Source organism: Loxodonta africana, chromosome 6, assembly GCF_030014295.1.
Source record: "Loxodonta africana isolate mLoxAfr1 chromosome 6, mLoxAfr1.hap2, whole genome shotgun sequence".
NCBI lineage: Eukaryota > Metazoa > Chordata > Mammalia > Proboscidea > Elephantidae > Loxodonta > Loxodonta africana.
In genome coordinates, this window is record NC_087347.1 from 1,854,011 (window position 1) to 1,876,247 (window position 22,237).

Here is a 22,237-nt window from a genome sequence, read left to right on the forward strand (position 1 = left end):
ATGGGTTAGGGGTGGCTCTGGGGAGGAGTCGGTGCTGCTTGGGAGAAATGTGTGACGTGGCTCGGAGGTGACTGGGGAGTGACCTCTGCAGAAGGCTTTGCAGGAGGGAAGGGATTTGTTGGAACAAGAAGAGAGAATTGAGTGACAGGACAGGGATTGTCTTGCCTTGTTTCTTCGTTTCGGGGTCTGTAGCTCCTAGAACAGTGAAGCACGCTGGCGCACAGGGGCGGTGCACAGTAGATGCATGTTGATACAGGACGTTGACACGTATAGCTGTATGTGTGTCTGTGTAACCTTTGATGCTTAAATCCACTTGAAGTGCTTTATCTCCCTGTGAGGCAAAGCCAAGGACATTCTCCCTGGTAAAGACTTAGAGTCAGCTAAGTGTCTGGACATACTTGTGGAGCATGAGATTTTTCCAGCTTTGTGTGGCTGTTCCCTTTAGCCACCCCATCCCACTCCCCATAGTTTTTAACCTCAAGGACCCCAGAAGTTCCTTGGATCTCTTTAGGAGCCTCTGGAGAGGGCTGCTTTCATTCATGAGGGTCTCCAAGGACCCCTCCCCACTTGGAGCAGAGTGGCTCCACTATTATTTGTTTCATTCTTGACTCTTCCTGGTAAGAGATTTTGGGGGTGGGGGGAGGTTTGGGGACCCACTGTTGCAGAGTATCTCTTCAGGCCTTTCTTCAGAAGGTAAGCAAAAACATAGGCTTGTATCTTCCTCTGAGTAAATTGTTTCTTGGTGTTTAACGTAAAAGCCTAAGCTTGAAAATATGTTATATGCTGCAGTTATTAATTAGTAGACTCAGAATGGTCGTAAGAGGAGAAAATAAAGCCTGAACTCCTGAAATTTGTTCTTTACACGTTTTAGCAAGATAACAACTAACTCAGCTATTAAGACGTTTTTTAGTAACAATTTGGTAAGTGATTTTAGGCTTCCAGGCCCTACATTTTGCCCAACCCACCACTGAAAGATCTTGTGCCTCAGTTGGCCTGGGGTAGTCCAGTGCCCACCAGTTATCCTAATGTAGCTATCAACAGGGCTTCTTTGAGAAGTACCTGGTTTGGATGGTAAAATACATGGGGGTCAGCCTGCTAACCCTGACATCAGTGTTAGAGGGTGTGCACTGCGATTATTCTTTTTGTTATGGTGATGAGCTTAGCGCCCAGTTCTTAAGAGTGCTGGTTGTGAACGTTCAGTGACTACAGTATTTTATTATAGAGGGAAACGTTAGCCAGAAGCCCAAAACCCAGGGAATCTCTGTCCCATCTTCGTGTATTATCTTGCCAGTAATTGCCTGTGGACTCTTTCCTAGGTGAGAAGGGGGGACCTAGTTTACGAAGCTGATTTCTTTCAGATTGGCGTTTGGAGAAAGTCAGCAATAACCAGGGCATCTGAGTCTGAGGAGTGAGGGTGGTGAGGGGCTCATGCTGGCCTCTCTTGTTTACATGTGTTTGGCACTCGCTTGGGGGAGAGGATGGGTTGGTTTTCATTTGTTGTTTAAATGTTGGCTTAAAATGAATACCATTAGCCACTTGGACTTCTGAAATACCAGAGTTACTCACGTTCCTTTTTTAATGTTCTGCAGGGAAGCTGAAGAGCGTGCTTTACTGTTGCCCTGAGATTTTCACGATGCGTCAGCGGGACATCAATGACATCGTCCGGGTTCTCAGGGAGAAGTGTCTTTTCACAGTGCAGCAGGTGACGGAGATTTTGCACAGATGTCCCTATGTTCTTCGGGAGGACCCTGGTGAATTGGAGTACAAATTCCAGGTGAGGGAACCGACAGAGGGATTAAGTCAGTAATGGCAAGCTTTTCAAACTTGTCATAAGGTGAACTGTGTGGCTAGGAAGCCCTGTGGACGGAGTGAACGACTTAGATCTTGTTTGCATGTTCTGACCAAAAAGCATCCAGTCCTGCTTCCTCCACTCTTTGCTGTGGACCACGCCTAACCTGAGCCAGGTGGGGACTCTGTTGGAAGTATTCAGTCGGAAAATAATCAATACCTTCTGGTCTTCAGAAACTGTCTGCGGGTTGAGTTTGGCACGGTAGTTCTGACAGTTGTCCTGATTTTTTGGTCATGATTATGATGACTAGGTCAAATTCCTGGGTGTTTTCTGAAGTTTTTGTCAATTCTTTCCATTCTCACAGTTTTTTTTTTTTCCATCTGAAAAAAATATGTCCCTCTCCTCCCTCTTTATTTTCTGCCTCATTTTCGTCAGTATGAATTTGGAAGTGGATGCTAGGGGTCAGAGTGGGTATTCTGTCGTTGGCAACAGGGTGGTGGTCCTCTTTGAGTCCCTTTGGGCAGGTTGAATGTGCCACTGCCGGGGAGTGCTGGGCTGTAAGGTTCCTGCCTGGGTTCCTAAATGTGTGTGTCTTTTCCAGTATGCCTATTTTAGGATGGGGATTAAGCACCTGGACGTGGTGAAGACTGAGTTCTTAAAATACTCAATCACCAAGATTAAGCAAAGGCACATTTACCTTGAGCGCCTGGGACGGTACCAGACCCCTGATAAGAAAGGCCAGACGCAGGTCCTTAACCCTTCACTCAAGGACATCTTTAGAGTCTCAGAAGCTGAGTTTTTGGCCAAGACAGCCTGTTCTTCTGTGGAGGAGTTTGAAGTTTTTAAGAAGCTCTTGGCTCGGGAAGAGGAAGAGGGGCCTGAAGGCTGCACGTCTGACAGTGAGGAAGGCACCAGCTCAGGTGAAGACGCAGGGGATGGAGACTCTGAGGAGGAGTTCACTGATGGCCGGAACTAAGGAAAAGAGGCCCCAAAACGTTAAAGAATATTTTAATTTTATCAAAGCTTTTGGGAGTTTCACTAGGGTCTGCTCAAGTTATTTTGTGTCCTAAAACTGGCCTTTTGATGAAAAAATTATCATTAGTCCCCAGAGAAGTTGACGGGTCAAACTAAATGGGAGACGTGTTAGTTTGATCTACTGTTGGGTGTCTGCGTGGAGGACCCTGTTCTGTCCTGGATAAAAGACTGACTTTGAGCTGCTAAAACTAATGGGAAATGGTAGGTCGAAAGGTGGCCTTATTTTTTTCTCTGTTGAAGCATGTTGGTGACAATTCCATGACAATGTGAAGGATAAGCCTCCTTCTTGGATCAGGGGTCCCTTTGTTTTTCCACTTAACATGAAGATAAAATTAGGAGGCGGCAGCGAGATTTTAGTACATCACAGCACTTTATTTTATAAAAACAAGTAGCAGGTTTTCTGGGAAAATACTTAATGTTTTTAATTAAAAAATACCTTACTGTTTCTTAATTGCATTCAGTGTACAGCAGAGTAAAAGGAGCCGGTTAGTGACATTTGCTTTAATTTGGCACAACTTCTTGCTGCCATGAAGCACTGGGGCTTCTCTCCCAGGATGCTATTGGCCCATCGACCCTGGGCCTGACCTTATGATGCTCTGAGCCGACGTGTTACCTCCAGGCCCTGAGCCTCTGGTCATCATGTGCTGACCTGGAGAACGAGAAGCAGGACAGGGCTCTGAGGGGTCCAAAAGCGTTCCCCTCGCCCATTCCACAGGTGGTCTGGGAACCAGGGGAAGGAGAGCACGTACCCAGGTCGTAGGGCTGGACCTGGAATCAGGGCCAAGGATCTGGTCTCGACTGTTCAGGTGCTCTCCACGATGCTGCATGATGCGAGAGTCATCTGGGGGAACCCAGTGGGCCCAGATCTGAGGACGTGAGCTCTCTGAGGGGCCAGGAGGACTGGTGTGTCCTAGAATGTTCTGGATTCTAGAACAAGATCGATGCTGCAGGAAGTGTTTTTGGCGGTTTGGCATCGAGTCAGGTCACCTTTGCAGCCTTTGAACAGCTCTTGATGCCCTGGTGCTTGGCCCTGTCTTTCTGTGGTGGCCCTGTGAGAACCCTGTTATGCAGCAGTCCTCCTGCCTGCCCTCTAGGGGCATCGGGCGATGTTGAGACATTTGTGGCTGTCACGGTTGGAGGGGGTTGCTGATGGCATCTTGGGTGGAGGCCAGGGATGCTGCCAAACCCCCTACAGTGCACAGGACGACCCCACAACAGAGAATTACCTGGCCCGAACGCTGACGGTGCCAAATGGAGAAATGGGCCTGGTCTAGTAAAGTGTGATGGGACTTTGCTGATTCACAAAAACTTCAGGTTTGTTTTATTTAAAAGAAAAGTAACCAGCTGACATTTCCACAGGGCTTCTCACCCCTGTGTGCTGGAACGCTGCCGGTCAGATGGCTCGTGTTCTGTTGTGGGGATGCAGCACGAAACATAGCTGCTTTGGCTTTGTCCAGCAGGCCAGGCACTGGCTAGAGTGATTAGTGCAGAGAGAAGGCAGTTTTGCAGAAGGAGAGAAGTAGCTAGGTGACTCTGTCCATGTCTGGGTCTGGTGTCTGTGGCAGTAGTCTGCAAGTGGGGAGTCAGGCTGAGGCTGGGTGGAGCAGCGCCCTGCAAGGAGGTGTCTGCATTTACACCCGTGGTAGCCATGCGTGGCGGGGAGGGAGGTTTGCTGTTACTGTCTGGGGTGTGGACAAATGTGCTTGAAGCTGAGATACTCACTCTGCCAGTGTTTTCATTTACTCTTTCGGCTCATGGAGTCCGAGTGCGTGCCACTTTCCTTGGACACTAGTCTGTTGTTCTTGTGCGCTGTCGGGACCAGCGCTCGAGTCTACATCCATACTTGATTCGATGGTCAGCTCATCCGAGTTTTGTGCAACACCTGGTTAACCTGGTAATTCATTTTGGCACAAAAATAAATTCTGATGCACCTGACAAATTTTTGATTCCATTATTTCTAATTTCCTTGGGAAACTACAGGTGGACATTGAATATTTTCGAGGAAGAAATAAGAATTTTAAGAATGAGCCATGTAGGGAAAGCAGTGGTGGGTTCACTTGGAACGTTGTAAGAATGAACCATAAATTCTTCAGAATCAGAAAGTCTTTTTACTGGATATTTTAGTTTGTAAAACATGGATTAGCCCATATTTTAGGATGGTTAATCGTATCACGACACAGCCACAAACTCAGGGTCAGTAGACCTTTTCCTGTAGGAGCAAAGGCTTCTGAGCTAAAACCTGGCACGAGTTCACGTCTGCCTTGTGCTCGAGGGGCTCGAGGCACGAACACGGCAGTGGCGTTTTCACCTACATGTCAGTGACATCGCTCGTTCTTGCATCTTACTCAGACACGGCGGCTGGTCTGGTGCCGCAGAGGTTGGCAGAACGGGCTTGTGTGTGGTGTTTTCTTATTCACCTTGTATCTAACAGCCTACAGTCTTTGTAGACTGGTGGAAATTTCAGGGCTACAGTAGGGGCTTCTCGAAATGACTTCCTCCTTTCCAAAAATGATAGGTTGTATCATACACAGACATACGCACACAAGGTTGTAACAAAAATAAAAAACCTGGAATATACTCTAATTCTTCACAAAATGTTTCTATAAAAGATGAAAGAAAGAGCCCTTTCTGTGGCTGCAGAGCAACCAGCAGCATCGGCTGACGACGACAGCAGGCGCTCGACTCCAGTTTGGGCCGGTCGTTAAGATGCTCAGCACTACACCAGTGGAGTGGGTTCTTTGGCTTCACCTTGTGTTCAGGGAGAAGGTCGTGCTGCACAGAAGCACGCTGGAAGGTGGACGTGGCAGGTGATGCAGCGTTCTGCTTGTACAGACTGGAGCTTTTACGAGATGGTGCTCACGCCCTGACAGCCTAAAGTGCTGCCCGAACGGTGGGCCGAGAGAGTTTTGAGCCCACCCAGCCTGCCCGCGTGTGCTCATGCCCGCGTGTGCTCATGCCCGCGTGTGCTCATTGTGTTCGGGCGTGTAAAGAGGGGCAGGCTGCACTGGCAGTTGTGCTTTCCAAGCTGGCTGCAGGCAGTGTGTCCATGAACATCCAGGGTCTCTGGTGCCTCGGGTGACTGGGCATCCCAGTGATGGCTTTCTGTAGAAAGCCAAAGTCTATATGATCTTATAGATCAGCGGTTAGCAAACTGTGGCCTGTGGGCCAAGTCGAGCCCGCTGCCTGTTCCTGTAAATAAAGTTTTTTGGCACATAGCCACCCCCGGTCAATTAGACGTGGTCTACGGCTGCATTTATGGTACAATGCCAGCGCAAAGCTGAAAGATTTATGTCTGACCCTTTACAGAGTCTGCTGGCCCCTGCCGCAGACCAGAACTGTCTAAACTCCACATTACCTTTTAGTCTACAGGTCAGGAATGTGCTTGCTGAAGGAGGCGGGCGGGGCGAGGCTGTGCCCAAGCTGGGCTTTCCTTTTAAGTGACCACCTCCGCCCCCTCCCCAGCCCCATGGTCTGGGCTTTGGAAGCTGTTCGTCATATTTCCTCCTCAGTTTGACTGTTGGGTCTCATGGGGGCGGGGGGATGTTTCTCTCACACCAAAGTCTGTGAGCGGGTTTCTGAAGCTTGCAGAAGTGTTCCTTGCCGGCACCTGGTTCCATCCGTACACGCTGTCACTTTCCATTCACAGTGCACGCGGACTATACGTTCAGAAGCCGCAGCTGGGTCCAATCTCAGGCTACTTCAGTGGGTCACGGGATGTCAGGGTGATTGGTCCCATGGTGTCTCCTGGCTTGCAGTCTGGTTCAATCTCGGGCTGTTAAATGGGTCCTGCGCATCTCCTGGCTTGGCCGTGGAGGGCGCTGGGTAGCAGGCCTGAGATCTCATTTGCTAGAGACCCAAGGAAAGAAGTCCAGAAGGGCCGACTCCAGCCAGGACTCGGCTTTCAGGGTGTCCTTTTCCATCCAATTTTTAGACCACATCTTTCTGGGTTTTAGAAACTCTTGAGTTTGACAGAATGGGTCCTTTAAAGAAAAAACAAAACAGGACATGAGGAGAATGGAGGTCTCTCACACTCCTCTCTAAAGCTGCTTCTCTGTGTCTGGGGCCTCTGCTCTCACCCTCAGACTTGCGAGGCTTGTTCTGCTAGGAGGATGAGCTGGGGAGGGCGGATTGGGTGAGGAAGACCAGCTGCATCCCCATCCTTTGGAACATCTGGGGCTCAGCAGGTAGTGTCCCTGTACCTCTTCTCTGTCCTGGGTGTGTGTCTTCGGGTGGCGAGAGGTTGTGGAGAAGGCTGCGGCCCCTCACTGCCTGTTTGTGTTTTCAAGGCACTTTATGCATTTGTCTCAAGAATGGGTGTTCTGTAAGCCAATATTCGATCATTTCACAGTTGTTTTTTTTTTTTTGTTTTTATAGAAATTTTCTGAGGTTTTTTTTTTGGTTAATATATTATCTTTTCAGGTGACTTATTGGAAATATATATATTTCAAACTCAAACTGCATAAATGGATTCTTAATCCTAGTAATAAACTGCTGACCAGCCCTGGAGGGTGTTCTTTTTGCTTCGGGGTAGGGAAGGAGTTGCCTTTGATTAGCCAGGGACTGAAGCCACTAGCTGTGCTCTGGCCCAAGGCTCACCTTGGGGGCTGCAGTTCGCTTGCGGAAGAGTGGGTTTGCTCCTCACCCTAGGGAGCCTTGTCTCCCTTGAAGATGTGTCATGTCAGGGGCTGCACTAGGTTTGTCTGTTGGAGGCTTAGGTGGTGCTTTCTCACCCGTCCTTTGGGAACTAGTGGGGAGGTTTGAAACCTTCGGTCTGGGAGTTTGTAGTCTGATGGCACACACTGAACCTCCGTGGGCGGTGCCTGGTAAGGAGGCGCTGCCCTCTAAGAGGCCAGGGCTGGCTGGACACCTCTTAGGCTTTGGACAGCTCTGCCGCTGGCTGCGGGGCACACATACCTTACGATCTTGTCAGTGTTTGACTGTTACTTTGTTTCCTGAAAGAATCAGAGACAAGCAGCTCAGTGAAAAAGAAACACTGTGCTTTCCATCCTATGGCTACCTTGGCCTATCTTTTCTTGAGCTCAGATAGGCTCCAGTTTGGGGGCACCCTGAGTAGAGATCCTGACCTGGAGACCGGCATTTTTGATTGTGTGCGCCTCCGTGACTCTGAGTGGGTGTTGTGGCCTGACTGGATCTGGGTTCTGGGGAATGAAGGAAGGCGGTGGAAGAAAGGAAGTGAGAGCCACGGGAAGAGCTGGAGGGCGGCACCCTCGCGTCAGGCAGTCCTGTTGCCGATGGCACATGCTGCCTTTCCTCCAAACTCAGTAACGCAAACCAAGCGTGTGTGGCTATTTCTCAAAAATAATGTGAATATAATATGAGTAATAATAATACAGAGACTCCTGTAGAGTTTGGGACTCTCTTTTTCTGAAAGCACATAGCGTACGTAGGCACTTCTCGCAGTAAAACCCCAGGTGGTATATCAGTCTCGTGACTACCTCGAATCCTTTAGAGGAAAGCACCTGTGTTTGAGCGAATGAAAGTAAATGGAGATTTCCTCTACGTGCAAGCCATCCACTTGGCCTGTCAGTAAAGCCGGGCTTCCGGTTCCACTCCCATCTGCTGTGTGTGAACATGCATGATAGTGACCCCAGCATCCACCATGCACTGTACCCAGCTGTGTGTGCCACAAGCACACACGTGCACACACACTGCTCCTTAGCAGAACATTGTTGAGAGAGGCTACACATCTGGGCAGACAGATGGCCTGGCTCCATCAGCAGGCCTGTGGATCCCACAGCACTTGGCCCCAGGACCACCCTTGTCCGTTACCCAGGGAACTACATGCGGGACACAGCAAGGGCTTCCCCCCATGACGGCACCTGTTTGGGGTCTTCTTGGTGCTGGTACTTTCACAGCTCTCTTTGAAGCAGACGTCTTGGTGAACTTTGTAAACTCTTTTATACCTGTTGTCACAAGAAAGCTGTGAAGAACCAGAAACTGAAACAGCATGCTGCCAGACTGCTCAGCCTAAGCTATGTGAACCCGTAGATAAACACGGAAGTCTTTGGGAAAAAAGCCGTTATTGTGTTAATAAAACTTTACATACAGATACATTAAAATGTCCAGTATAAAAATCATGTCGCCTTTTAAAAAATTAACTTTACTGAGGAATAAAAAACCTGTTGCCGTTGAGTCGATTCCAAGTCATAGTGACCCCATAGGACAGAGTAGAACTGCTTCATAGGGTTTCCAAGGCTGTAATCTTACAGAAGCAGACTGCCACATCTTTCTCCTGTGAAGCCACTGGTCGGTTCAAACTGCCAATCTGTCGGTTAGCGGTGGAGTTCTTAACCACTGTACCACCAGGGCTCCTTTACTGAGGTATAATTTACATAAAATTAAAATACACTCATTGTAAGTGTACATTTTGATGAACTTTCTTTTTTTTTAATATTGAAAGACAAAATATGAAATTTAATGGCATGTTTTTCTTGAGGCAAGGCCATCTGGCCCTGAGGCCCTTGGGAAGGTACAGCCTCACTTTTCTTTGTTTTATGGGTAGTTCAGAGAGAAGTCTGAGGAGCCTTGGGGATGCAGGCTTTTGATGTAGGCGGCATGGAATAGGAGAACTGATTTCAAGCCCTGCCTGTTCTGTTTATTTACTAGTCTACTCTGAGAAAGTCACTTGAACTTGTTAAGCCTCAGCTTCGTGTAAAATCAGAATTAATCATACCGCTTCTCTCACAAGTTTGTAAATGATAATGAACAGGAAACTGTTTTGGCCATTGTTAACATTCTCAAATGCCAGAGCCACTTAAAAGAGAAACCCAGGGTGTTTGAGGGGCAAATTCTAACTTACATGCTAAGTTTCTAAGGTCATACAATTTAAGACCTTTGGTAAGACTTCCATGAGGGAATGAAGGAGTAAAAGGACCTGGAATTAACCTCCCAAGGTGAAAAACCAGAGAAACGGGCAAAAGGTAAGGTATAACTATTTTCAGTTGTTAGACAACAGACAGCGTGGGGCTGTGATCCTTGAGAAAGAGGAAACAAATGAGATGAGCCCTGTGATTGCCCTGGAATTCAGCCTGGAATCACTTTTTGGATTGCATTTCAGGGAGGGGAAATCTAAGCAGTGGTCACACTAAGTTGAGGAGACAGATAAGAGTTGGGGGGAGGAAAAGGCAACGAATTTGTGGAGAAGAGTACTGGAGAGGAGGAAGCTATGCAGAGGAAGAGCTGTAGAAGTCTGCAGAGGGATCCCCTTGAACCTTTGGCTGAAAATTAAGATGTGCGTGTATAGGGTGAAACCTATGCGAAGAGAAGAACTACTGAGAAGCTCTGAGCTTAACAATTCCCAGAGCCAGAGTGAGAGAGATCTTAACAAGCCATTCGGTAGAAAGTCCAGAGGCCATGCCTTAGAAGTGGGGTGAAACTTAACCTTAGGATAAATCCACCATAAAGCAAGTCTCAAAATGGCAAAACTAAGCTGTAAATAACTATCTTATAAAACCACATTCTTAGAAAGAATACCAAACAAGGAAAAAAAAAAAAAAAAAAAAAGTAAAATTCACAATGTCCAGCATCTGATAAAAAATTACAAGACATCATATGAAAAATCAGGAAAATGAAAATCAGAAGAAAAATAATTGAATAGACAAAGACCCAGAATGAGAGTGATAATGGAATTAGCAGACAAGGACCTTAAACATATAAATTTGTTCCACATGTTCGAAGATCTCAAGGAAAACAAGCACAATGAAGAGAGAGATGGAAGATCTAAGCAGGAACTAAATGGAACTTCTAGAGATGATAAAGCACAGTATCTGAAATGGAAATTTTGTGGAATAGGATTAATGGTGGATTAGACACTGCAGAAAAGAAGATTAGTGACTTGACGGCACAGCAATAGAATCTATCCAAGATGAAGTGCTGAGAGAAAAAAAGATGGAAAAAAAATGAACAGGGCCTCTCTCACTTTTAAGACAATATCAGTGTAACACATTCATAATTCAGCTCCCAGAAGGAGAAGAGAGAAATGGAGAGACAGAAAAAATTTTTTGAAGAAATAATAGCCAAATTTTAAAAATTTTGATGAATGCTATAAACCCAGAGATACAAGATTCTTGACAAACTGGAAACAGAATTAAACACACAAGTCCAGGTTAAAGCATATTATAAATAAAATGATAAAATACAGTGTTAAAGAGAAAACATAAAAGCAGCTATGGGGTTAGGGTTGTGAAAAACATTACATGTAGTGGAACAAAGACAAGAATGATTGCAGTCATCTTGTCTGAAACTATATAGGCCAGAAGACAAAGGAATGACATCATTAAAGTGCTGAAAGCAAGCAAAATACTGTCAACCGAGAATTCTATACCCAGCAAATACACCCTTTAAAAAGTGAAGCAGAAATAAAAATCTTTTGTTTCAGATAACAAGAGAGACTTCGTCACCAGCAGACCCACACTATAAGAAATGTTACAGGGAATTCTTCAGGCAAAGGAAACTTGATACACACAAAGGAATGAAGAGTGCTGGAAATGGTGGATACCCAGGTAAATATAATAGATGTTTTCAGTTTCAAAACACTTAAAAAAAAAATAGTTGTCTTTTTAGAGGTATATGTAGAAATAAGTCTGACAGCGGTAGGCCAAAGGATGGGGGGAAAGTGGAGACATACTGTCGTAGGGCTCTTCGATTATACTGAAGTCATACAATAGTAAGGGAGGTTACATTGTGAGAAGTTGAAGATACATATTGTAAATCCTAGAGCAGCCCCCTCCCCCAAATAAGTTAACTGATGAAGTATAACCAATAAGCCAATAAAAACCAAAAACCTGTTGTTGTCGAGTCAGTTCGGACTCATAGCGACCCTATAGGAAACAGAGTAGAACTGCCCCATAGGGTTTCCAAGGAGCACCTGGTGGATTCAAACTGCTGACATTTTGGTTAGGAGTCGTAGCTCTTAACCACTATCCCACCAGGGCTTCCAAATAGTGGAGATAAAAGGGAATCCTAAGAAATAACTAATTCAAGAGGCAGAAGGGAAAAAAAAAAGGTAGCAAGGAGCAGATGGGACAAATAGAAAATAAACGGCAAGATGGTAGGTGTAAACCCAACCACATCGATAATTACATTAAATGTAAATGGTCTAAATACACCAATAAAAGAGAGATTGTGAGACTGGATACAAAGCAAGGTCCAACTATATGCTAAATACAAGAAACTGATTTTAAAGATACAGGTAAGTAAACAGTAAAAGGATGGAAAACTTTAGGTAAGTGATGGGCTGTCCTTGTCAGGTACCTGGGGGGACGTCTGACACACCTGTGGCAGGCACTGGTGTAACTAGCACAGCTGGGAGATACGGGTACTGTGGACACTGACTGCCATACCACAGAATCCAAATTCAGATGTCCTGTGAATACAGATTCTCAGATCCCGGTATAAACCAGTTCCTTCAATGTATTCTGCTATACGTTAAGCCTGGCTTCTTGTCCCAGCTCAAGTTGAGCTTTCCACCCTTGCCCTCCTGCCATCCATTCTCCACAGGGCAGCGTGATCTTTTAAACATGTACTCAAGCATGTTGCTCATCTGCTCAGAACCCTTTAGTGGCTTCCGTTTTGCAGAGAAAAAAACCAGAGTCCTTACCAGGGTTTCCGGGGCCTGTATGGCTGCCCCCCCCCCACCCCAATACCCCCTCTATCACTCTGCTGCAGCCACAGTGGCCTCCCTGCCCTTTTCTCAGACATGCCAGGCAGGCTCCTGCTTCAGGGCCTTGGCAGTTGATCATTTATCTGGAATGTTCTTTCTTCAGATCTCTCTCTCCTCCTCCAAGTCTGTTAAATGTCATCTTCCTTGAGGCTTACTCTGACCTCCCTGTTTAATGCTGTGGCCTGCCCCTTGCCTGACACCCCTACCCTGGCACTCCTGGGCCCCCCTCTTCACCTCTTTAGCACTGTCACCTTCTGAGAGCTTGGCTGCTAACCAAAAGATCAGCAGTTGAAATCCACCAGACGCTCCTATGTCCCTATCGGACAGTTCCTCTGTGTCCTGTAGGGTCGCTATGAGTCGGACTCGACAGCAACAGTTTGGTTTTGGTTTGGGTCACCTTCTAAAAGTCTACATAACACACGCAGTGTTTTTATTGTCCATCTGCCCTCAGCGTGGGCAGGACTTTGCTTTGTTCACTGATGTGCACAAGTGTGTAGAACTGTGCCTGGCACACAGTAGGTACTCAATATTTGCTACCTGTAGAGTCACAGAACATTAGTGAGAGTCCCAAGAGATGAACCAGCCAAACTCTCCCATTTTACAGATGGGGAAACTGAGGTTTGGAGTGCCGCCCAGGCCGTGTCGTGACTCAGTGGCAGAACTGAGACTGCAGTTCTCATGTGCTGGTGCTTGTGTATTTCTTTAGGGGCTCTCAGGAAGAGAATAGGGACATGCTTCTTCCTGGGACCTGTGTGCCCATGGCCCAGAAGCTGGTATAAGGTATAGGGCAGCTGCTGCTCAGGAGTGCAGGGAAGGAAGGCCCTGAGGTCAGAAGCCAGGGACCTGCGCTCTAGGCATCTGCCACAGCCCTGAGGTGCGCGCCGTAGCCAAGTTATTCAGCCCCTCTGCCTCAGTTGCCTGAACTGTCACATAGAGGTAACAGGTGGCTGATTCCCAAGCCGCCATACCTACTGGGCTGGTGAGGCTCAGGTGAGCTACACTTTTTGCAAACCAGGGCTTTGAGCCTGTTTGTTCTGGTTTGAACCCTGGCTGAGATTTTGTGTTTCCACCCTGGATAGTATTGAGTCAGTCTGCATTTTAACAAGACCCCCAGGTGACTCTTGTGCGTGGTAAATTCTGAGAACCACTAGCTGTACTAGTGGGCCTCAGAACTGTCCCCAGCCAGCAGCGTCAGCCTGGCCTGGAAACTCATTAGAAATGCAGATGCAGCAAGGGGTCACTGGAAACACTGAAAGCCGAGAGCACAAAGGGTAAGGCTGAGAAAGAAAGCTGACTTACACGTGGTGACACACTCCTCCTTCCCAGACTGGAATGGACTTCGTCTCAGAGAACAGGCGGGTGCAGGGTTGGGGCACCTTCGTACAGGCTGCAGCATGAAGGAGAAGCAGGAAGAGGGCCGTAGTTTAGGAGCTCTCTCCCTGGCCCGCACTGCGAGGGCTGCTCTGAGGGCCTGCCTGAGGCCACTTGACTATGTCAGCTCTCGGCTGGCCCTGGTTGGTCCAGGCGCCTGTGTCAGGGCTGGGGACAACTTTGTCCACCCTTGGACCTCTGTCCACCCTTGGACCTCTGTCCGAGGCCAGCTGGTCTCCTCGGGACCCGAGCTCCTCCTCCCCTGGCCGTTTCCCTCCCAGCACCCCTGAGCCTTGGGCCTGTGTCATCCCATCACCGCCCACGGTCACTGCACCCTGCCTCGCTGGCTTCGTGCCTGTTCCAGGACCCCCAGCATCCTGGTGCCTCGGGCTGAGGCCCTGGGGTCCACGTGCATCTCCGTAGCTGCTGGAGCTCGTGGATGCTCAGCCCATCCAGGCCCGACCAGCAGGGAGGCAGCTTGTAAGGCTGCATGGGTGCAGTTACATCCTGGTAGTGGGAGTCTGAGGCACCCACTCAGTGGTCTGGGGGCAAAAGGTCTAGTTCTCCACTCACCCAGCTCACAGCGCCGGCCTTTGAAGCCTGGGCTGCAGGTGCAGCTGTGGGTGTCGGTGCCAGGCACACAGGTGCCCCCGTTCTGACATGGGTTTTCTGAGCAGTTCCTGGAGCCCTCTGGAAACAGAGCCATGTGGGCCAGTCAGGGCCCGCAGATGCTTGCTGATGTGGCCACGCGTGAGCTGGGCCCTCAGAGGAGGAGTTGCCATGGCTCGAGGGAGGTGGCCACACACGCGGTCCCTCCTTCTCTCCCACGGTGCCCATTGCAGGCAATGAGAGAGTGCTGGCCTTGACCCCATGAAGGGAGTGTGGGCGGACTGGGAAGGAGAATGGAAGGAAGAAGGGAGGGTGGGCAGTTCCCCTGATGCTCAGTCCCGGGCCCTGCCTGCAGCTTAGGTTCTGGACAGTGTTTGACCACCTTCAGGGGACACCCCAGCCTGCCCCCTGCTTTGCTCAGAATGCCATCACCCCCCTCTTCCCCGCAGAGAGCCGTGTGTGGAGGACTTGTCCTTGTCCTTCAGTGCCTGTCCCAGCACCGCCTGCCTCTGGGGCTGGATCCCCCCTCATGGTCCCCAGCCTGAGGCTGCCTCCCTTTCCTGGGCCGCTGTCCTGTGTGTAGAAGTGTCGGACCCCTAGTGCCCAAAGCCACTGTCACCCCTGCACTGAATGAAGGGTAATGAGGGGCAGGAGCAGCCAGTGGCTGAGCTGGGGGTGGGCTCCCCTAGAGTCTATTCTGTCCTCCCAGCTTCGCTAAGACACTCATTTCAGTTCTTAACTTTAAAAATCCTGAGACACAGAAGAGTGAGACTCGTGCATGCCCCCACCACAGACGGTGCTCCAGAAGGGCCGGTCTTTCCCTCTGCCCCCTCCCCAGCCAACTCCTCAGAGGGCTCCCAAGAGCTTCCTGGGGGCTGTGTGCCTCGTTCCTTCGCTACGTCTCTTTGCTTTTCCTCTCTTTTCCCTCCACCGTCCTCTGGACTGTGTGTGTGCTCACGGTGAGCGTGGACCTTAAAACACTTCTTGGTAAGAAAATGTTCAAAACCACAAAGAGCCTGAAGCCTGTGGACCATCACTCAGCTTCAGCCATGATCAGCACCCTGCCAGTCCTGTTGTTCTATATCCATTTTCCTGTCTCTTGCTAAAGAATTTGAGAGCCCATCACAGACACCATTTCATCTGTAAGGCAGCACGTATTTAAGAGGCAAAGATTTGAAGGTCTCTTAACCCTAATGCTCTCGTCCCAGCATTAACAGCAGCTGCCCGATATCCTAAGGAGTCCCGGGCTGTGTTCAGTTTTCCCCGTTGGTCTGAAAAACGTTGTATTACAGTTGGTCTGATCTAATTAGGGTTGACACAGGGTCCACTCACTGCCTCTTGTGATCTAACTCCAGGTCTCTTGTTCCTCACCTCTTAATGAGGAAGCTTGTCATCGGTCCTTCTCCTGATTTGACTCATGCTAACTCGTGGCACTGTCTGTGCGTTCCCTTGTTTCCTGTGACTGGTCACTAGCGCGGGGGCTTGCTAAGATTCAGGTCCAGGTGTTCTCTGCAGGACTGTATCACAGGTGGTGGCTGTGCCCCCGCCCCTGCCCCTCAGAAGGCACGTGATGACACTGCGTCCCGTCGGTGATGCCAGGATTGACCACCGTCAGCATGAGGGGGCGCCTCAGGCTTTGCCCCTGGTGGTGCCCGCAGCCATCAGTGACCACTGATAAAGGTCCTTGTTTCACTGGGTGGGGCATCTGGTTCTGTCACTCACTGGCTAGGAAGTCCCCCACCAGTTATCTGGCTGCCCTGAATTCAGTTTACCCAGACTTACGGTCACGCTCCTTGTCGCTACGCTCCGACAGCTGCAGGGCCGGGCTCGTGGGCTCGGGGTCCTCCTCTGGGTTCTCGAGCTGAGCTGGGGCTGTGGGTTCTAGGAGGAACAGGCCACGAGTGGTCACCGGGGGCCGGCTGTGTCGAGACCAGGAAGAGGGCCACCCTGAGTGTCTTCTCTGCTTCAGGACCCAGGTGTACCTGTCCTGTCACAGCCCAGCCTGGCCTGGCATGGGCCCTCCCACCCTCGTTGAACCAGTACTTTTCTCCTTCTGGGCCCAGCCCTCCCCCTCCACTGACCACACCAGGGGTTGCCCTTCCATTTCCAGGGCCACCAAAGCTGCTGGTGAAGCCACCTGGGGCCTAACAGCCCGCCCTGACTCTCCACAGACATCGTCCTGCTCGACGGCAGCTGCTCCACACTGTCCAGCACCATGTCCCACCCTCCACCCCTGCTTCCTGGGGACCACGTGCCCTCCTTCCCTCCTACCTGCCTGTCCCTCCACAGGCCGCATCCTGGGCCCCCCAGCTGCAGCCCTCCCCACTTCATCTGCTCCAGTGGCTCTGCCCCGCCATTCCGCTGGACCCCCCCCCGCCCCGCCCTGTCTCCCTCTTTGTGCACACCCCCGTTCTTTCTGAGCCTGGGGAATGCTTTGTTCGTTAGCTGAGTTACTAGCTTTCAGTCAGTTTCATGAAGTCGGCACCTGGCCTTCCAGGTGAGAGCAAGGCCCTGTCCCCTCCCCAGGTCTTCAGCCCCTGGAGCCACCCTGTGGCCTGGGCTGCCTTTCAGGCATCGCAGGGAGACCTGCCAGGGGTAGGCTCCACACCCCCTCCCTCACCTGGTGAGTCAGGTGAGCAAGGCCAGGCATCTCTGCCCATCAGCTTGGGTGCCTCACAGTGGCTTGATGCACCGTGATGTAGGCCATCACTCATCCAGGAGGGCAGAACCAAGCTAGGCAGCCAGCCAGCTCAGACCGGGGCACAATTCTACCCCAAAGGCTCATCCCTACACACAAGAACGGCCCCTCACAGTGGACACTCTCTTCTCAGACTGCAGTAGGGGAGGGTCACCCGGGCCTTGTTCAGACAGTTCTGAGCCCACCGCTCAGCCCTCCCCGGTGCTGCTGGTCCAGGGACCCCACTTTAGTAGCAGAGAAAGAGGCCACCCTGTGCCCTCCCGCCCAGTGCTGCCAAGTGAGCTTGACTCCATAGCAGGGCGAGCAGCCGACGTGAGCGTTCTGCCTTTGATCCCCAGCATGCCTGCCAGCAGCCTGTGCTTCACCCTCACGAGAGTAGCGGCCTGTGCTGTCCTCACGAGGCTGGGTCCTGTGCATGTGGCCGGGTTTGAGTTGGCACTGGGGCAGCCTGAGTCCAGGATTTCTCACTGTGGGGATGAGCTGGGTGGATGGCCGTGAGGCACGTAGCGGGGGACACTCACGTGCTCTCATGGTGACTGACTTGCTGAGCAGGCTGCTGAACCTGGCGCTCACACGTCCTCTGCCGTCCACCAGCTCAGAGAACCTGCCAGGGGGTGGGGCCACCAAGGCCTGAGCGTCCTGCTTGGCCACCTGCAGCCACCTCAGAGCAGTGGCTACCACACTGGTGGCCCCAGTGAGCGGGCAGCTGATCTGTACCTGGGGGGCTGGGTTGGTGTTACGGGGGCGCCTCGGTCGCCGAGTAGGCGCAGCTCCGGCAGGTGCGCTGGGGGGGGTCTATTTCTGAGCACCCGGGGGTGCCCGCCCTGGTGCCAGCGTCTGTCGGTGCTGTCCCTCTGGGCTGTGGGTGAGGAAACGGAGGGCATCGGTGCTGAGGTGAAGAATCACAGGGGGCCGTGCACACCAGGGAGGGTGGGCTGCAGCTTTCACGGGAGCCTGGATGTTGCCCTGCCCACTGTTGTGGTCAGGAAGAAGTCACCCACATTCTTGCTGGGCGGAGTCTGGTGCGGGTCCTAGCTTCCCACCTCCCTCCAAGCCCAGGTCCTCCATCAGTATGGCATGGCCGGTCCTGAGGATCTGGTCCGGGGTACTCAGAGGAGGTCTGTGTGGACCCAGGACACACTCCCAGTGCAGGTGGCTCCTCTGTGAGTCAGGGCAGGCCCTTCACCCAGGGTGCCCCCTACTTTCACCCCTCATCCTGAGACTGAGACCGAGACCACTGGATGCTGTGAAGCCCTACGCTGTCCAGTCGGCAGCCCCGACAGCCCCGAGGGAAGAGGGTCTGACAGCAGCGAGTGCACCTCCACAGGTCAGCTTGTCAGGGAGGCGCAGGGGACAGCGACAGCTCAGGGTGACACTAGCATGCTTGTGGGGGGGTGACCTTGGGCCCCCGTCTGCGAGCTCGGGGTCCCTGCTCCCCCCAGACCCTGCACCGGCCTCATGCCTGTCCAGGTAGGGGAGGACCCTGAGTCCTGGGTGGCCCCAGCAGCTCCCCCTCCCCCAGCACTGGCTTCCCTCATGCGCCTTCCCCTGCAACCCTTGCGTAGGGTCACCCCCCTCCAAGGCATCCCACGTACAGGTGATGATGTAGAGGTGGGCAGGCTCGCTGTGTATCTGGCCCTCCTCTGTGCTCTGCACCGCTGTCACTGAGAGCTGGTAGCGCCGCCCAGGCGTGAGGTCGCGAACCGTGTAGGATGCCAGCTTCCCGTTGGGGATGTAGCGGCTCTTGGTGCTCTGGTTGGTGGTCACGTTGATGACATAGGCCTCCAGCACGGTACCCGGGGAGGGAGCATCCCAGACCACGTGGGCAGAGGTGGCTGTGACCCTGGCCGCCGTCAGGTTTGCTGGAGGCAGGGGCCCTAGACAAGGCACAGGTGGAGGCTGAGGGTGGAGTGTGGGGACCAGCTCTTCACGAGGACACACTTCAGAGGCTGAAATGGACCGCGAGAAGCCAAATCTAGTGAACCAGCACACTCAAGTTCCTGGCACTCGTGGGAGGGCTTGCTGACAAGGGTCTGGAGAGCGGGTCAGGGCTAGAGGCTGCCCTCAGTTCGGGGGGTGGCAAAGCTGGGGCGGCAGGGTGGAGCCTGGCCTGCAGCACCCTTATAGCGACTCCTGTTGCTCTGGGTGTAGATTGGGGGTGGGCTAGAAAGGCTGGGCCTGGGGTCCCAGTGCTTTGGGGTCTAGGTGAGACTTGAGCTGGGCTGACCTCCTTCCCCCAGGCCTGCCCCATGCCTCCTTCCCCCAGGGGGGCAGTGTCCAAGTTACCACAAGGGGACGGTGCCCCTGGGCGAGGCCCTGCTGCAGCCCCACACCTTGCAGACCCACCCATCCCTCCCACCACTTGCCCCTCCCAGTAGTTGTGAGTTGGAGAGGGCATGGCAGGCAACGGGGCTCTATCTCTTCCCTGCCCACGACCCCTTGGAGCCTAGTACAGAATGGGCCACGGGTGTCCTCACCCACCCAGGCTCCTGCACTCTCCCCCAGTGGTCACCTGTCAAGTCAGAGGGCCTCATGGAGGAGCCATCAGGACTGGGGTGCTGGGCGCAAGCCAAGGCAGAAGGCTGCCCTGGACAGCTGTCCCTGTACTTTGTGCCCTCCCCACCTGTACCCAGAGTGGGGGAGACCTGGGGATGTCCCAGTGTTTCTTGGTGCTCTCAGCCAAGGGCTGGTTTCTAATATGGCCACACTGAGGAGACTGAGGGATGCTGGGAGTGCAGAGCTTCTAGAAGGTTCTGCGTGGCCCAGAGGCCACACTGCTGTACTCACGGGTCCACACGTGCAGTGGGGTGGTGGCCAGACTCTCAGTGGGGTGCTCCCCTGGCCCGAGCCCGCTCAGGGTGACCACTTGGATGGTGTACTTCTTTCCTGGCAGCAGGGCCCTGCAGGGAGGGAGGTGAAGGAAGATGATAGGAAGGTCTCGGGGCCTTTGTGTCCAGCACTGGCTGCCTGGAGGAGGGTGTGACCACAGGGAGGCCACCTTGGGGAAGGGTAAATGTGGCCAAGTGCCCCCGGGTCCTATTTGTGTTTTTATCCTAAGGCCACTCCCCCCCGCCCCAACCCACGCCATTGTTTGGAAGTGAGTAGGATGTAAATCATGAAAAGTCTGACACCCTTAGAGGCAAGCGAGCCCGGCCTGGCACAGCTGACACCCGGCCAGAGAGAGGGCTACGAGCTCGGAAAGACGCGTCCCTGGTGCATCTGCAAAGTAGAAAAGTGCAGAGGGCAGGGCTCAGGCAGGGGGAGGCATGACCACCCTGCCACCTTCCTTCCCCTGAGCCACCCTGCGGGGCTGCCTTCTGGACTCCCTACCCCCTCAGGGCCATGATCAGGGGCTACTCTGAGCCGGACCCGCTGAGATGTTCCCGTTGAGCTGGCCTGAGTTCCCGTGGAGATCTTAACCTGTGCCGTATTTGCTCTGCAGGCCCCAGAATCCGGGGCATTGTGTCCCCTCAGCCTCGAGCCCGGCTTCCCCACTCACATCTGTCCATCCTGCACCCCCTGACCACTCTGAGAAGAGGCCAGAACTTCCTCTCTGGCTGACAACCTGCCCACAGGGGTCAGTCCGTCACAGGAGCCTGGGGTGTATATGGACCCCAGGGATCCAGCTGGGTTTTCAGATTGAAACCTGAGCTTCGCCACAGGAGCCATTAAATCTGAAGCTTCTGTTTCTACCAGCAGGTATTTTGAATGACTGATGTTGATTCGAATGTCATTTATTTTGTGCTTCTGTTTGTGTTTACTTTGTAATAACTTAGTATGAGAGGCTTATATACTTTATATAAGGTTTGAACATGATATCCGAACATCAAAATAGACTTCAGGCAATCCTAGGGGTCCCCAGGAGCCCTGGCGGCACAGTGGTTAAGTGCTCAGCTGCTAACTGAAAGGTTGGCAGTTCAAACACACCAGCTGCTCTGCTTCCATAAAGATTGCAGCCTTGGAAACCCTATGGAGCAATCCCACTCTGTCCTGTATGGTCGCTATGAGTCAGAGTTGATTTAGCAGCACAGGGTGAGGTTCCTAGTATTTTTCCCTTTGAAAGGTGCTGACAGGACTCAAATTTGAAAACCTCTAGGCTTTTCTTCTACAGACACGGCATCTGACCTGGACCCTCACGTGTGGTCTCCAAGCGTCAAGTGCTCCCATGATCTCTGCTGGAAGGGGTGGGGGTGCTGATCTTCTCACATCTGAACCCTGGAGTTTTAGAGTGCTCCCTGTCTCTAGCACTTGCTCCTTATGCAGCCCTGAGACCAGGCAGAGCAGGAGGGAGACCCCTGGGGACCAGGTGGCATGTCAGATGTCTCACCTCCACCTGCTGGGTATCTGTGGGTACATGAACTTGTTCCTCAAGGCAGGGCTGGGGGCAAGGACAGCCGGCAGACAGAGGAGCCCACCGCAGCCTGGCAGAGATGGGAGGATCCTCCTCCCCGACCATGGCTGTAGGGGCCTAGGCTACTGGGGCTTTGAGCTCCCAGTTGGAGGGGCGTGGCTTCCAAGGCCCTGGCCCCCGCAGAGGGCCCACCCCACCCGTAGTGTCGCCTCTTACCCGAACGTGAACTTGTCCGTACTCCTGTCCAGGTCGGTGGACTGGTCCCCACCGGCCTCGGGGTGCCGGATGGACACTCGGACTTTGCTGACTGTGGCATGGCGGATCCGGTGCAGAGCCCAGCGCACAGAGATGGTGTTGGCTGTCACGTTGGTGACCTCAAAGCCCTCAACGGGGCGGGGGCCTGGGGAACACGGGGTTGCTTAGCCAGCACTGGCACCCCTACTCCTTAAGGGAGAGTGGGGTGCAGGACGTTAGCCAGTCTGAGAGGAGGCGCAGATGTGACTCTGCCACATTCCAGGGGATTCCGGAGAGTCCCCTCTCTCTTCTGTCCTAGATGTCTACTTCCTTCATTGCTAACAGGGAATGGTTGGGGGCGTTCTGGGCCCAAGGAGGGGTGGGAGTCCTCAGGTGGACCAGGGAGGGCACGGGGGCTCAGTCCCCACACATCCTGGCTCCTCAGAGATGGAGAGCAGACCCTGGACC

The 22,237-nt window shown here is 52.2% G+C and overlaps 2 protein-coding genes across 5 annotated transcripts in view; one reads left to right on the forward strand and one right to left on the reverse strand.

Annotated features, from left to right (window-relative positions):
- The window catches only part of MTERF4 (mitochondrial transcription termination factor 4), a 35,499-nt gene that overhangs the window by 1,441 nt on the left and 11,821 nt on the right, over positions 1-22,237 (forward strand). Inside the window, exons 3-5 of one of the 4 annotated variants that reach the window (XM_064286381.1) lie at positions 1,590-1,774; positions 11,223-11,346; positions 20,627-21,806. In XM_064286381.1, coding sequence (XP_064142451.1) covers positions 1,590-1,774; positions 11,223-11,346; positions 20,627-20,745 — 428 coding nt within the window. In that variant the 3' untranslated portion in view covers positions 20,746-21,806. Of the gene's footprint in view, positions 1-1,589; positions 1,775-2,390; positions 10,355-11,222; positions 11,347-16,596; positions 16,807-20,626; positions 21,807-22,237 lie in introns of those variants that run through there. The other 3 variants (XM_064286382.1, XM_003421182.4, XM_064286383.1) reach the window with 3 other exon arrangements.
- SNED1 (sushi, nidogen and EGF like domains 1) overlaps positions 6,722-22,237 on the reverse strand; it is a 79,262-nt gene continuing 63,746 nt past the window's right edge. The window contains exons 22-32 of the mRNA XM_064286384.1: positions 21,752-21,935; positions 19,972-20,084; positions 18,780-19,061; positions 17,902-18,043; positions 17,706-17,788; positions 16,269-16,367; positions 14,451-14,567; positions 13,806-13,893; positions 8,665-8,748; positions 7,739-7,776; positions 6,722-6,804 (exon numbers count right to left, since the gene is read on the reverse strand). Of these exons, the coding sequence (XP_064142454.1) occupies positions 7,740-7,776; positions 8,665-8,748; positions 13,806-13,893; positions 14,451-14,567; positions 16,269-16,367; positions 17,706-17,788; positions 17,902-18,043; positions 18,780-19,061; positions 19,972-20,084; positions 21,752-21,935 (1,229 nt within the window). The 3' untranslated portion in view covers positions 6,722-6,804; position 7,739. The remainder of the gene's footprint in view (positions 6,805-7,738; positions 7,777-8,664; positions 8,749-13,805; positions 13,894-14,450; positions 14,568-16,268; positions 16,368-17,705; positions 17,789-17,901; positions 18,044-18,779; positions 19,062-19,971; positions 20,085-21,751; positions 21,936-22,237) is intronic.